This window comes from Cavia porcellus, unplaced genomic scaffold (assembly GCF_034190915.1).
Source record: "Cavia porcellus strain 051 isolate PalLab524CR breed Dunkin Hartley unplaced genomic scaffold, mCavPor4.1 scaffold_26, whole genome shotgun sequence".
Classification (NCBI taxonomy): domain Eukaryota; kingdom Metazoa; phylum Chordata; class Mammalia; order Rodentia; family Caviidae; genus Cavia; species Cavia porcellus.
Genome location: NW_026947509.1, coordinates 27,707,558 through 27,723,166, shown reverse-complemented (window position 1 = coordinate 27,723,166; position 15,609 = coordinate 27,707,558). Strand labels below are relative to the sequence as shown.

At 57.4% G+C, this 15,609-nt stretch overlaps 1 protein-coding gene across 1 annotated transcript in view; it reads left to right on the top strand.

Annotated features, from left to right (window-relative positions):
• The window catches only part of Sned1 (sushi, nidogen and EGF like domains 1), a 52,467-nt gene that overhangs the window by 28,637 nt on the left and 8,221 nt on the right, over positions 1-15,609 (top strand). Inside the window, 18 exon segments of the mRNA XM_063236966.1 lie at positions 308-424; positions 1,632-1,748; positions 1,968-2,084; positions 2,204-2,317; positions 2,560-2,733; positions 3,649-3,762; positions 4,279-4,392; positions 4,609-4,722; positions 5,158-5,271; positions 5,600-5,896; positions 6,780-6,963; positions 8,041-8,153; positions 8,711-8,992; positions 10,137-10,281; positions 10,361-10,443; positions 10,971-11,069; positions 13,372-13,488; positions 14,057-14,144. Of these exon segments, the coding sequence (XP_063093036.1) occupies positions 308-424; positions 1,632-1,748; positions 1,968-2,084; positions 2,204-2,317; positions 2,560-2,733; positions 3,649-3,762; positions 4,279-4,392; positions 4,609-4,722; positions 5,158-5,271; positions 5,600-5,896; positions 6,780-6,963; positions 8,041-8,153; positions 8,711-8,992; positions 10,137-10,281; positions 10,361-10,443; positions 10,971-11,069; positions 13,372-13,488; positions 14,057-14,144 (2,503 nt within the window).

The window sequence follows — 15,609 nt, the reverse complement described above, 5'->3', positions numbered from 1 at the left end:
TCAGCCCAAGCTGTTAAATAGTGCACACATAATCACGTGTAATTACTTCTGCTACTGCGTATTTATTAGTGTAAAGATGATCACACATGTGATGTGTAATTATATAGAACAATGCTGACAGCTGTAAGACATTTATGTGTCACAGATCAGGAAATTCTGCTAAAACAGGAGAAAGATACTCCAAGGAGGGACCTCAGCGCCCTCGTCAGCAATCAGGAAGCCCTGGGAGAGTATTTTAAGGGGTGCATTCCAGACAGACTGGGTGACCCCCAGGCATGTGCTCCAGAACTACCCTCTGCCCCCACAGCCCTGCCATCTCCCTGCGACTCGGACCCTTGCTTCAACGGAGGCTCCTGTGACGCCCACGATGACTCCTACACGTGCGAGTGCCCGCGTGGGTTCCACGGCAGGCACTGCGAGAAAGGTGCGTGGGAAAGGAGTGCTGGCGGAGCTGGGTGCCCAGAATCTAGAACTGCAAGGGGTACAGATATGGGGCAGGGAGCTCCTGTGGGGTGGGGCCGAGGAGGGGTGCCATGTTGGGGTGCACAGGTGGCCTGGGGCTCCTGTGGGAGTGGTGTGTGTGCAGGGGACCGGGAGGGGGGCTCCTGTGGGTTTGGGCGGGTGGCAGTGGGGGGAGGCTCTTGAGCCGAGGGGTGGGGCCCGGCGTCAGCACCCTGGACAGCGCCAGCTCGCATTTCTTCATTCCACTGCTCACCATGCTGTAGTGCACCATGCAGTAAGTACTGGGGAAGCGCCCCACTGACATGCCAGCTGTTGTCATCCCTTATTCTGATCTCCATTTCTTACAACAGCATTCATTTGGGGGGTCAGCATTTTCCCAGATTTTAGAATCATGGTATGGAATTTTTAAAACGGAAGAAAAAAATTTAACCCCATAGGATTTGGTTAAATCTGATTCAAGGTGGAGAATGCACATTTTACAACAGTTGGCCACTCAGGCTAGATTCTTCTGCGAATGCATGGTGACATACTGTCCTGGCCCAGGCCAGTTTCCAGACTGCACAAGATGCGCTCAGCAGACTGAGGCCTGTGCTCCTTCTCAGGCCCTCAGCCCTGGCTTGCCTGGGAAGTCAGAACTTCTGGGGCTTCAAATACGAACCTGCCCACAGCACCTGTCCTCCTCCCAGACAAGGGCTGACAGTGGCTTCTGAAACCCTGTGGCTCCCCCTGCCCCAGGATAGGAGTCCCAAAGGTTCTTGAAGCACAGAGCCACAGTGTAGCCACCAGTGTGGCCACCTCTGAGCCCAAAGGGGGACACAGAGGGGTACCAGGAGGCTGCTCTCAGGGTGGGGCCATTGGAGCTTGGACACATGAGGAAGTGGAAGTCAAGGGGGTAAGCATGGTGGGGCAGGCCCTTCTGCTGTACATGTGCATGCCCAGTTGAGGAGGGCTTGCCCAGAACTGAGTGGGGGTCTACAGACTGGAAGCCCCACCATAGGCATCTTCTGTGGAGGCCCCTGCTGCACTGGGCCGTGGGCTCAGTAAAAACAGGCCTGTCCTGCCAGGCCCACCTAGTGCAGGGGTCTGAGCTGACACATGCAGGCAAATGTAGCCTCAGCCCCCAGAAGGCTGGCCAGCACTCACTCGCACCTTTCTATTCTTCCACGCAGCCCGGCCACACCTATGCAGCTCGGGGCCCTGCCGGAATGGGGGCACGTGCAAGGAGGCAGGTGGCGAGTACCACTGCAGCTGCCCCTACCGCTTCACCGGGAAGCACTGTGAGATTGGTGCGGCCCCAGGGTAGAGTGGGGAGGACTGGCAAGGCCTGAGCGTGGGCTGAGCCAGCTGGGCAGTGCAGGGGAGGGTGAGCCCTAACCTTCAGCCTGGCCACCATGCCCCTGCTGCTCAGGAACATGCTCATGCAGGCCCCAGCTTGAGGCAATGGGGAATCGAGGAGGGTCAGCAGACTGCAGCACTTGAACCTGCCGGGTCTCTTTTGCTTCTAGGGAAGCCAGACTCATGTGCCTCAGGCCCCTGTCACAACGGGGGCACTTGCTTCCATTACATCGGCAAATACAAGTGTGACTGTCCCCCAGGCTTCTCTGGGCGGCACTGTGAGATAGGTAGGCTCCGGGCACTGGGGACATGTGAGACCAGAGCGCTTGTGCAGAGCTAGCCCAGGCCTGTAGGGGGAGGGGGCAGGACACCCCACAGTGACAGGGACCCTCTTGCATTCCTGCAGTTCCATCCCCTTGCTTCCGGAGTCCGTGTTTGAATGGGGGCACCTGTGAGGACCTGGGCACAGATTTCTCCTGTCATTGCCAAGTAGGGTACACAGGACGCTGGTGCCAGGCAGGTGAGAGACCTGAAGGGTGGGCTGGAGGCACCAATTTTCCTTCTGATTCCCTAAGGGCAGGGCAGGGCAGGGAAGGGGGTGAATAAAGGAAGACTCAGAAGTGCCCACTTCCCTGAAGTCCTTACCCCACATGGGCAGTAGCAGGATCTGGGCTCTCTCTGCCCCTGCAACCAGGTCAGGTAGAGGAATGGGCAGAGCTTGGCCAGGGCCCACAGCTCAGAGAAGCTTCTGTCCACTTCCAGAGGTGGACTGTGGCCAGCCTGAGGAGGTGGAACATGCATCCATGCGCTTCAATGGGACTCATGTGGGCTCTGTGGCCCTGTACATGTGTGATCATGGCTACAGCCTAAATGCCCCCCACCACTTCCGTGTCTGCCAACCACAGGGTGTCTGGAGCCAGCCTCCTCAGTGTCTCGGTGATTCTTTGGGCCCTCAGGGGTGGGATGGGTGGGGCCAGCATGCACCTGTGTCACCCAGCCACACTGAGAAGCAGAGGGCTGCAGAGCCTGTGGTGACATGGTGACCAGGCCAGCTTGGTTGTGGACCATTCTCATTAGGACCTCCCTGGCCTGTGGAGCTGGAATCTGCACTTTGTCAGGATGCCCACAGCAACACTGGAGGAGCCCCACTCTGGAGAGACTCCCAGGACCCACCAGAGCTGGGGTGCATGTCTGGCCCAGCACCCTGGAGATGAGGCCCTGAACTCAAGAGCAGGCACATTACAGTGAGCCAAAGCAGTGCCACACTTTGCATAGGTGATTTATAAAATTTAAAAACTAATTTTAAAAAGGCAAAGGTGTGGCACTTACAGAAGCTGGTGTTGTGGATGGGCAGAGCCACGAGCAGCTGAGCACCTAATATTCAGGCTCCAAGGTTGGGGGAGCCTGACCCTGAGGCTCACAGGTCACTACCGCTGATTAACCTTCCGGGCAGTGAGGTCAGACATCTGAACTCAGGAGCACGAGTCTTCTTTAAAAGAAATTCATGGTGAGTCTTTAAAAACTACCAGTTAGACCCCAAATGTTTTCCCACAGCTATCAGGGACAGAAACGCAAGATCAGACTGAGAGGATTCCTGCCGAACCCTCAGGCCCTCCCACCTGACAGTGTGATATGAAATTGCAGTCTTCTGAGAAGTAGGACGTGCTCATGAGTGCCCAGGGCCCTTCACAGACACAGGCTGATACCTGGGACCACATCCCCACTCCCCTCCAAGAGTGTCCAGCCCTAGACGTGGCTTTCCAGAGGACCACAGGGATGGCATGGACTTAGACTCCTCAGACCCTAGTAACCACCATGCAGCTTTATCCTTGGGTGTCTCCTCTCTTCCAGAAGTGGACAAGTGCCAGTCTCAGCCCTGCCTGAATGGGGGCTCCTGCCAGAGTCACACCACTGGGTATCAGTGTCTCTGCAGTGCAGGGTACGAGGGAGCCCACTGCGAGCTGGGTAAGCGGAAGAGAGCTGGCCCATGGGGTGGCAGCTGAAGACATGGGCCCCTGGCCGTGGCCACCTTGCTAGCCACTCTTCACCCCCAAACAGCACTGTCTATTCCCTCAGGCCGCTGCCAGCTTTGCTGTCTGGGACAGAAATTTACAAATATCTCTACCTCCTCCTGCCATGGAGATTTAGCCCAGCTGACAAACGCTGGCCAGGGAGGTGGGCAGGTCTCAGGCCCTGACAGCTGGAGTGCTGTCTGCCAGTGGAGCTGGGAGGCCTGCAGGTGTATGGCGGCTGGACAGGCCCCTGTGCCCTGAGTCAGAAGCTGTCCCGGGAGGAAGGCCTGGAACTGTGTCCAGGAGAGCCTGGGCATAGGGCTGAGCTGGCAGACAGTGCAGGGGGTGCTACCACAGCGACTCAGGTGGGGCTGGTAGAGGGGAAGACTGAGGTCCAGCATACCAGCCCCAGGACTCTGGGATGTGCAGGGGGCTCAGAGTCTAGTCAGTGAGGTGCCTTGTTGTACAGAGACAGATGGGTGCCGGGCACAGCCTTGCAAAAACAGGGGCTCCTGCATGGACCTCCCAGGGGCTTTCATCTGCCAGTGCCCCATGGGCTTCGTTGGAGTCCACTGTGAGACAGGTAGGGCGCCACTCAGTGTGTCCCAATGCACAGAGCCCAATCATGGGCAGACAGGCCACCCAGAAAGAGGGACACCCAGGATCAAGGCTGCCTCAGGAGGAGGGAAGCTGCCCACCCGCTCCAGCTTCTGTTCCTCGCTGTGCCATCCCTTCTTTTGTCCTGCCTCCCTCTCCTAGCATCCCCTCCCAGCTCAGGCCACCTCTGGCTATTTTCCAGAGCTAGATGCCTGTGATTCCAGCCCCTGCCTGCATGGAGGCCGCTGTGAGAATGGTGGCGGGGCCTACTTGTGTGTCTGCCCAGAGGGCTTCTTCGGCTATCACTGCGAGACAGGTAGAGGCAGTGGGCCTTCCCCAAAGGCTGCTCATTGAGGACTGTGGCCCTTCCTCTGGTCCCCTCAGTACCTCCAAGCACCTGCTGCACTCCCTCTCCAGGGACCCCAGGCTACAGCCTCACATCCCTGAGGCAGCCCAGACTCCTTGCAGCCCCACCTCCCATGGCCTCCATCCCTCCATCAGCCCACTTCGGGGACCCTCCGAGGAAAGCGTTTCCTAGCCACTCACTCATGGTGGATCCCACCCATCTAGGGTTCCCTGGAGCGCTCTAGTTGCCCTGGAACTGCTTCTTCCCACCAGAGTCCCCTTCCTAGGATGGAAACCATGGGTAGGGGCCCAGCATGTGGTGAGGATGGGTTAGAGCACAGGCACTGCCATGGTGCCACCCATTCCCACCAGATAGGAAGGCCCCACTCACTGTTCCCCCCAACAGTGAGTGACCCCTGCTTCTCCAGTCCCTGCGGGGGTCGAGGCTATTGCCTAGCCAGCAACGGGTCCCACAGCTGTACCTGCAAGGTGGGCTACACAGGCAAGGACTGCGGCACAGGTGAGCTGGTGGGATGCCCATTGGGAGGAATAGGCAGCTGGGCTTGATGACTCTCTTTGCCTGGGGGTCTGCCCAAGAGTGGTCTCCTGGGTAAAGGCACAGGCAGTGCTGCCCCAGCAGGAGGGATGCATCAATACAGCCAGAGTGCAGAGGCAGGAGCTGCCAATGGGCTAGAAGCTCAAGGAAAGGGACCTGGGAGAGGGGAGCTCCCAGCTAGCAGCAGCATGGCTGCCCAGTTCAGGGGACCAGAGGAGGCACCTGATGGGCCGGGATCCCCAGCGGGCAGCTGACCATGCCCTTCCCTTGTGTCCTGGCTGGAACCCTGAAGAGCTCCTCCCACCAACGGCCCTCAGGGTGGACAGAGTGGAGGAGAGCGGGGTCTCCATCTCCTGGAGCCCCCCCAACAGCCCCACCGCTAGGCAAGTGCTGGACGGCTATGCGGTCACTTATGCCTCCTCGGATGGCTCCTACCGCCGCACTGACTTTGTGGACAGGAGCCATGCCTCACACCAGCTGCGGGCCCTGGCACCTGGCCGGGCCTACAACATCTCTGTCTTCTCGGTCAAGCGCAACACCAACAACAAGAACGACATCAGTCGGCCAGCAGCACTGCTCACCCGCACTCGTGAGTGGCACTGCCCTTGGGGAGGGGCCAGCTCCAGGAGGAGCATAATCAGGGAGGATGTCAGGGACAGAGGAGGGCACCTGTCAGGTGCTGGCCCTGAGGATCGACTGAAAGTGAGCTGAAGCTGGGGGGATCTGGAGCATGGCTGGCCTGGAGAGGGAGCGGTGGTGAGGAAAGAGAGAGGCTATTTCTGACAACTCTGGGAACATTTCTGCAAATGTCCTTACTGGGCCACCCTCCTGGAGCTGTGGGCCCCTGTAATTACAGAGGAATTCAGAAAGCCTGCCCCTTCAGAGTGGGGTCTCTACCAAGAGACGGGCTGTGAGAGGGGCCATCATCCATGCCTGCCCTCTGGCTGGGGCATTGTATCACCCAGGCTGAGGGCTGCAGTTGGGATCTGGGGTTGGCCCCTCCCCAATCCCTGTGCAGTAGCATCAGGCCCACAGGAAACTGAAGCTACAAGTGCTCCTTCCCTGCAGTCCTCAAGAATGCTGCCGTTTCCATCCTCAGGGTCAGCACTGTCCAGCCATGCCCAGGTGTCCACTGCTACAACCAAGCAGTCAGCACAAAGAAAGGGGGCATTCCTGGGTCAGCAGGGCTCAGAGCCCCTTCTATGTCACCATCTAAACCGGGAGAGAGACTCGGCCTGGCTCTGGGGTCCTGGCTGCCCCAAAGCCAGGTCCACAGTGGCTGCTCTGCAGCCAGCACTCCCAGAGGGGGCGCCTGGACACTCCCACCCAAGTCCCTGCTGGGCAACTGAAGGGTGCCTCTCTCCAGTGCGTCTCTGGGACCCCTGCACCCCAAGGAGCCTTGTTTTGTCTTGAGCCCCCTCCCCTGGGATCAAGGAGGAGCTGGCACCCGCTGAGCAGCCTGCCACCCCCAGGACCCCGCCCCGTGGAGGACTTTGAGGTCACCAACATGACAGCCAGCACGGTCTCAGTGCGCTGGGCGCTGCACAGGATCCACCATGCCGCTGCCAGCAGGGTGCGGGTGTCCATTCTCCACCCAGGGGCTCCTGAGGCCCAGGCCACCGATGTGGACAGGAGTGTAGACCAACTCACGTTTGGGTAAGCAGAGAAGCCCCTACCTGGACAAGGCTGAGGCCCAGGTAACTAGACTCAGCCCTGGTGCCTCAGTCTATCCACTGGGGGCAGCCTGGCTTTGCACGGGGCCCTCATGATGGACCTTGTGGGGTGGCTGACCTGAGGGGAAATCATGGCAGGCAGTGCTACAGGAGAGAGAGGAGGTAGGGGCCTGGTCAGGGCCCCCTGTAGTTCCTGTGCTGATGCAGGGCGAGGGCCAGGGTCAGGTGCCTAGAGCACTCCCCAGCAGCAGCCCTGGAGTCAGCACAGGGCTGCTGTGTGAAAAGCTGACTCAGGTGGAGTCGGTGACCAAACAGTCCAAGTGGGCAGATTCTGGTCTGTGCACTGGTTGGGAGGCAGAGACCCTTGCTTTTGTCTCCACCAGAACCTACTGCTCCGTGTCCTGATTCACGTACTGCCCCATGATGGGGAAACTTTCACTTTCAATGATAACGCAGCACACGTGCCATAATTCACTGCCATGGTCTTCTCCATAGAACCACCTGAGGCAGGCTGGGGTGAGGGGTGTGTGTTGGCTGTCATGGTCCTGAGACCACACAGCCAGGCTTGCCAGGAGTACTCAGCACAGAGCAGCTCCTGCAGCCAAGACCCACCTCAAAGAGGGGACAAGTGAGCCTGGGCTCCTCCCCAGGGACCTGAGTCATCAGCCCAGCACCTGGGCTATTTCCAGGCTACTCTCACAGCACCTTGTGCTGTGCACATGGAAATTCCAGGTCCCTGGAGGGTCTTAGTGTAAGCCACAGTGTCAAGACAGTTCAGCCACAGCAGCCTCTCACCTACGGGCAGTGAGGCCCCTCCAGTCTCAGTCCCCAGGTATAGCTAGCTCCCAGTGAGCTGTGCAAGCCTGCACAGGGATCTTTGCTGCCCCTCTTCTGGCTTTGCCCCTCTGACCAGGGAACCACTACCCTCAGGGCATGAACCTGGCTCAATCCTCAATTGGACACCAGGTCTAAGGGCTGCCCCTGAGGGACACCCCTGCCCCTGGTCATGCTGAGTTGGCCACAGGCCCCAGATACCCTGTCCTTCTCTTCCCGCTTACAGGGCCCTGCTGCCAGGAAGGAAGTACACCATATGGGTGGCTACCCTCAGTGGGCCAGGGGGTGCAGAGCAACCCACCGAGAGCCGGGCCTCTGCACTGCTGCACGTGTGGACCCGTAAGTAAGCAGTGGCCTCTGTACCCACACACAATCCTCCTAGAACTCTGGCCTCCTCCTGCAAGTGTCCACATGCTAGGAACCCAGTCCCTGGCCCTCCAAGGTCCCTTCCTATAGGGAGAGGCTGCAGCACTAACTGACCAGAGGGTGCCCCAGGACAGTGTGACTGCTCCCTCTGCCTCGATCCTGGGTAGTTCCAGGTCACAACCCTCTCACTCTGTGGAGGATGTGGGTGGGCAGTGATGGGGAGGAACGAGCCCAAGGGAGAACGATGTCACAGTGGGTTCAGGAGGTGTGGTGGTGTGCACAGAACCTCCCCTCATAGGGATAGGGTGTGCCCTTGGATGTAGCCCATTTGGGGGGGCAGAGACAGCCCCCTCCCAAGCCTCCTTCTTTTATTCTCTCCCCACTATTCCTAGGACTATACTGTTGTCCACAGTAACTGGATCTGGCTTCCAGGGAAGCCTCAGCAGTCCCACTCAGGGCCTATGCTATGTCCTTAAAAGACAGTGTTCGCTCTGTCCTTCACCTCTACCTGCTGTCTGTGCCTTGTCCAGGGCCCCTGCCACCAGCAAACCTGACTGCCTCCCGTGTCACAGCCACTTCTGCCCACATGGTCTGGGATGCCCCAACACCAGGAGTGTCACTGGAGGCTTATGTCATCAATGTGACCACCAACCAGAGCACCAAGAGCCGCTACGTCCCCAATGGGAAGCTAGTGTCTTACACGGTGCGTGACCTGCTGCCTGGGCGGCGGTACCAGCTCTCGGTGACAGCTGTGCAGGGTACAGAACAGGGCCAGCTGCACAGTGAGCCTGCACACCTCTACATCATCACATGTGAGTGCCCCAGGCCAACTGAGGTGGTTGGTGTGCTGGAGTGCGGGCCCCTGTGCAGGCCCCTTGCCTGAAATGGGTCACACTGTGCCCAAGGCATCAGCCTGTCTGGGAACAGGCCTGATGAATCATGGAGAAACTATAAGAGGTGCTGTCTGCACCAGGGAGGGTGGGCCTCATCCAGGGGTGCTGATGGTCTGGACAAGGTATGTCCTGCACCACACCCAAACAGGTAGGTAGGCAGCACAGGGCATCACTCTTCAGCAGGTATCAAGTGGGCAGTGTGGGGAAGCCCCAGAACTGGTCTTATACCCTGGGCCTAACCCACAGGAGCTGCTGGACTGAGCAAGAAGAGGGACAATGAGCCGGGTGTGGTAGCTCACGCCTGTAATCCCAGCACTCGGGAAGCTGAGGCAGGAAGATTGTTGCAAGTTTGAGACTAGCCTGGGCTACAAAGTCAGCGCAAGGCCAGCCTGAACTGGATAGAGAGATTCTGTCTCAAAAAGACCAAAAAAAAAAAAAAAAAAAAGAGGGACCAGGACACTGGGATTGGGGGAGGTGGAGGATGTTTTGCCCATGAGAGTGAGAACAGCTGGGTACAGGGCTCAGGAAACCCACCAAAAACCAGGATCTGTTCTCCAGGGCAGAGGGGCGCTGCTGACGGCCTCCACCAGGGTCATGCTGGTGTTCTCAAAGCTGCTGTGAGAACACCATTTATCTGAGCAGCACAGGGGGCAGAACACAGCAGTGGCAAGAGCAGGAAACCAGCAGACCAAGTGCAGAGCCAGACAGATCAGAGCCCAAGAGTGAAAGGTCTCCTTCCCACTCCCCAGCTCTGTGGTCTCCCAGTGCGGCTGCCAGCATATCTGCATGGCTGCATACCTGCTGGGTAGGAAAGGCAGGCTGGGGCTGGGAGGGATCCCAGCTGAGGCAGCTGCCAGGAATGCTGGCGTACCAGGGGACCAGGGCCAGGTCCCAGTGTCAAAGCAGTGTCTGAATGCACAAGGAACACCATGGGTGATGTGGCCTCTCATGTGGATAGTAGCATCTCTCCCCTACCAAACAAGAGGAATGAGTGTGGGCCATGCAGGGCAAGGGCAGCCTGGGCCAGCCCCATGGCATTGCCTCCCACTTGCCTGCTCTGCAGCCCCCAGGGACAGCACTGACAGACGCTGGCACCAGGGAGGACACCATACCCGGGTGCTCAGGAACAGGCCGCCCCCAGTGCGCCTGCCTGAGCTGCGCCTGCTCAACGACCGTAGCTTCCCTGAGGCACCAACCCAGCAACCCAGGTACACACCCCGGCCACCAGCCCTGGGGTCCCAAAGGTGTGCTCCAGCCACAAGGACCTGCTACCCTGTGCTCCCACAGGTTCCTGGAGCTTGTGGATGGAAGGAGACGAGTGAGCGCCAGGTTTAGTGGCCCGCCCAACAAACTGATCACCTCAAGACCACGTGAGTGCTGTGGCCCACCTGGGACAGACTAGGTATGTTAGTGGGCTCGCTGCCACTCCCCTTTGCCCTTTACAATCTGGATATACAGACCCCTAGCATCTGGTCCTTTCCCAGCCAAGGCCTTGGGCAGAGCCAGCTGATTAGGGACTGCCGCACTGTCAGCACGTGACCAAAGATGTAGACTGTTAACAGGGTGCACCAGGGAAGTCAAAACTAAAACCATTAGAAGCAGATGAGGTGACATGAGTGTGGCCTGCACAGAATGATAAATGCAAGGAGTGAGTGGTGCAAGGAGCAGGACTGGAGGGACAGGAGTGGCTCTGAACCACTGCATTGGCTGTAAGAAGGTGGGCCCTGGTAGATGGGTCACTATAGTCTCTCCAGAGCTACTGGGGTGGGTCTTGCTGAGGGGCCACAGGAGGCAGTGCATGGGGATCAGTGGGTGGCAGAGAGCTGCTCAAAAGGGGCACCTAGGACAGGCCTGGGCACAAAGAGGTGTGACAAGTGCCCACCCCTGGCTTTCCCAGAACCCACCAGCCTGGTGTCACCTGAGAACACGGAGGAAGCCCCTGAGCAGGTCCACCTGGCCCTCCAGCTCCCTGAACTCAGCGACAAGGATATAGAACGTAAGTCCGCAGCATGAGGAGGTGGGGACTGACTGCCTTGTGCTAGACACAGCACCTGAAGAATCCCAGTCAAGGGATCTGGAGGCACAAGGCCTACCCAAAGGACTGCCTGGCACCCCCTCTTAGAAACTACCTAGGTTTTTTTTTTTTTGGTATTGGGGATTGCACTCAGGATCTTGTGTTTGCCAGGCAGGGGCTTATGCCACTGAGCTAAATCCCCAGCATTTGGCACCCCTCTTAGAAAGGGTGGGGCCAGCCAGTCGTCCTTGGGGAACAGGCTGGAACAGGGCCCATTCAGTCCCCACAGGGTGTGTCAGAGGGTGGCCTCTCCATCAGCTGCCCCCTGCCCCACCTCCTCCACCCTATGCTCTCACTTCTCTATACAGCTGTGTTGAGTGAGGAAGGTGGGAATCGGAGGTGGGAGGGCACACAAGCCCAGCCTGGAGGACACCCACCCAGTCTGGGCCAGCACATGGTACTGTCCAGTGCTCTGCCTTGTAACAGCCATAGCCAGGAAGGCCTCCAAGGAGGTGTCTCCTGTGGACTGCATGATGAATGATGCTCCATATGCAGTCAGACTCTGGCCCTGCCTGGAAGGCTCTGCTGGGCCCTTGTGGCCCTCTCCTGAGTCATGCCAAGGGCATGAGCTGTGTTTACCCATCCTCCTGACCCCAAAGAAAGTCAAGCATACAGAAAGGCACAAATCCTGAGGATGGTCCCCAAGAACAGCTGCATTAGCCAACAAGTGTTTGCAAATGCTGGCTTCACTATGTATAGTCTGCAGCCTCCCTTCACAGGCTTTCGGCTCACAAGGGGCAGGCGGGTAGCTCAGCAAGCAGCCACCAAGGAGGATGTCCTTCTGTGAAGACATGCTCATCCTGCGAGCAGACACACTCACTGCTGCTTTTGGAGTGGAACAAAGAGAGCTCCCATCAGATGGGTTCCATTACATCAGGCTCTCTAAATATTAGGTGCTCATTTCATGAAACTGAGAAATTGGGACCTACACTGGCCCTCAGCTCACTGTGACCCTGGAGTCTGCCAGACACAGCATGCAGGCCCTGGGGGTGTGTAAGATGACTGTAAATGGTGTGTGGGGAAACCTGAATGTGGCTTGGAGTTTCTTACGTGCTCATTAGTCATTATGGCACTGTGGCTTCGTGAGACACTGTGGTTCTCTGGTGTAGATGCTGGGGAAGGGTTTACAGAAGTGCTGCGTAGGCCGAGGAGCTGCTCTGCAGTTCTTCAAGAGGTGACAGAAAGATAAGAATGCACAAAATGGGACACGTGAAAGCTGAGTTTTTTCTCTTTGCTTTAAACCCTCAACTCAGAGAAGAAAGTCATCCAGCTGGGTATGGTGGCACATCCATGTAATGAAGAATTCTGGGAGGTTGAGGCAGAAGGACTGAACGTTCAAGCCCAGCCTGGCAACTTAGCAGTTAGCAAGACTCCATTCTAGTTGGTAAACTGGGAATGGGTGGTGCACACTTGTAATCCCAGCACTTGGGAGGCTGAGGCAGGAGGATCACTGCCAGTTTAAGGCCAGCTTGAACTACACAGCAAGCCCCTGTTTTAAAAAAAGGGTAGGGATAGAAATGTAGCTCAGGAAGAAGGCCCTGGATTCATTCCCTAGTAATGAAGAGAAAAAGAAGAGTCCCAGAGGACCAGGGTAGGTGCAGTGGCCTCTAAGGCCTGCCCAGGAACCCTGGGACTGGCCCCTGGGAGCCAGAAGCAAGCTGAGAAAGGGCTAGACTCCACAGTGGGGGGCGGGGGGGGTTAGACTGAGCCTTCTTCAGAACTTGATATGGTGAGTGATGTGTAATTCTTATTCATCTCTCCTTTTCAATGCTTGCTAAATTAAAATATGAAACAGGTGTCTTGATAAAGCTGAAAGGACAAAAGCTAAGGGCAGCAGGTATTTAAGAGGAGCTACTGTGGTATGGCAGGGACACACAGAAGTGGGTAGACATGAGCACGGAGGACAGCCAGCCAGTTCTGCAGAGGGCTGCCGGAGCTGGAGCACGGGGGAGAAGCCCCAAGCCTGAAGGCAGGTGATGTGGGCATGGGGCCTCAGATTCCATGCAGAAGCAAGGCTGTGCAGAGCCAAGTCAGCAGCAGAGCAGGCTGGGAGGCATGTGCCTGGTGGCTGCAGCACAGATGCTCAGTGGACTTGCTCCCTCTTTCCTTGAGGTCAGAGGTCAGGCCCAGGTGACGGAAGCTGCCTCCTCCTTTGCCCTGTCTCTACACACCTGGCATGAGGCCAGACTGTACAACAGCAGCTGACTCTCCTGGCTGTTTCCAGGTGCCCGGGGAAGTTGCTTAGAGGATACTTGTCACAATGGAGGCACCTGCGTGCCTGGCACTGACACCTACAGCTGTAACTGTGGGCCGGGGTTCAAAGGCAGACGCTGTGAGCTCGGTAAGTCAGGGCTGGCCGTTAAAGCAGGGTCTGGGACTTGGCCCTGACATGATGAGCATAAGTTGGTTTGCCTGGGGGAGGGACCCAGGTCCAGGGGCTTATGGGCAGGACCTATGTATGAGGTGACCCGAAGCCCCGGGGGACTGCATAGCTACCAGAGTACCAGAATGAGAGGTGCTGCCTGACAGGGAGGCCTGAGGAAAAACTGCAAAAGGGCCCTAAGCAGCAGCCACAGCACAGCAAGGTATGGCTGCAGGGCAAGAGCAAAAGTGAGGAGCAGAACCTACAGGAGGGACATAGGCTCCACTTTTGGACTGAGTGCCAAGGATAGCCAACAAGTGCCGCCCACATCTGCTATACCATCCTCAGGACAGTCTGGCTGCAAGGATGGCCAAAGCCAGGTGATCCCTGCAGGCATCGAGCACCCTCAGGGACAAGGCCTATATTTCAGGAAGCAGGCAGTACAGACCCCCAGATTCCCCCACGGGGCCTCTTGAGGGGCTGGGAGAAAACTGCTGTGGCTTGGAGCTTCCTCAAAAGCCCCTGCCTGTCCCCTCTGTGCCCACAGCCTGTGAAAAGGTGCCTCGCCCCTGCACGAGACTGTTCTCGGAGACAAAGTCCTTTCCGGTCTGGGAGGGAGGCATCTGCCACCACATGTAAGTTGTCTGCCCTCAGCTTCACCCCATGATGCAGCACTCAACTTCTCCCATTTTTTTTTAATACCTATGGCATCAAAGGCGCCCACAGCTGAGCCCCCGCCCCATGTCTTCAGCCTCCTCTCCCACATCCCAGGCCTCCCTGAACACAGGACCACGTCCACCTGGATGTGAGGACTAACCGTCCCTTCCCTTCCTCAGAGCCCCCTGGGAAACAGCACACAAGACCACCAGTCCCAAGGAGGCCTGAAAAAAGTCACAAACAGGGGCCCCAAGCAGCAGCCACAGCACAAGGCATGGCTGCAGGGCAAGAGTAGAGGTGAGGAGGAGCAGCAGCAGCAGAACCCGCAGGAGGGACATAGGCTCCTCACAGCCAGTCCTGCTGTCACATGACCCTGGGCAAATCACTTGTGCTGTTTCATCTAGCTGGTTTCTGGGGACCACTGCTGCCATCTGTGGTTGAGTCACACCCATAGACCCGACTGAGCGCCTACCCCACTGCACACAGTGAGCAGCAGGTGCAGATGAAGGCTAGACCATGGTAACAGGCACGCTGGGCAGTGTCGAGGTGGCAATGTCTGGAGAGCCAGGGAGCTCAGAATAGGCCCCACAGAAGAGGTGGCAATGCAAGACATAGATGAGGTGGGGATCTGAGGGAAGAACATTCCAGGTCAGACCGTCCGTCCCTAAGCTTCTGCATCAGTATCCCAGTATATCTGAGGAACAATGTGGGGGTCAACTGGGGCTGAATTAGTGTTAGGAGGGCAGGGGATTCTCAGAACCATGGCATTCACTGTCCACAAAGTGAGGGGCTACTGAAGCCTTCTGGGCTGAGGGTGATGTGTGACTGTATTTCACCGACCACTGTGGATGTCCTGAGGATAAGAAGGGGCAACAGCAGGAAGCTTCATGAGCTCAGTACAAGCCAGGCTCTACCACAGCAGGAAAATGCAGGAGCCTCTGACCCAGTGGGGCTCCCAGCCACAACTCTGGGCTCTGCAGTGTGACCGAGTCCATACAGTTCCTTGATCTCGTCACCCTGCTGGCTGCACTGGAGCCTGCTCCTCCACTGAACGCCCCAGGGCCTACCAAGGACAGCCCTTCACTTACACTTCCTTTTTTCCCTTGTAAGCTATCTGCATGACTCAAGTACCCACAGCTGACGTGGCTGTTTAAATCTATCATACTATTTGTCCCATCTGCTCTTTTTAAATTGTTGTCTCTTCCTGCCTAATTTTAGATTATGGTTTAGGATTCCATTTTTACCTTCACCACTGGCTTGCAGATTAGACATTTCTGATTTGGAATTTGTTGAGCAGTTACTCTAGGATTTGCAACACACATCTTCAGCTGTGAGAATCTACCCTCAGTTACTAGCACCTGCCTTCAGTGTCATGGTGCATTCTTCTGAAAGCACAGGTCCTCCTCCCTCCCCACCTGAAGCACCTAAGCTTCTTACTTTCAC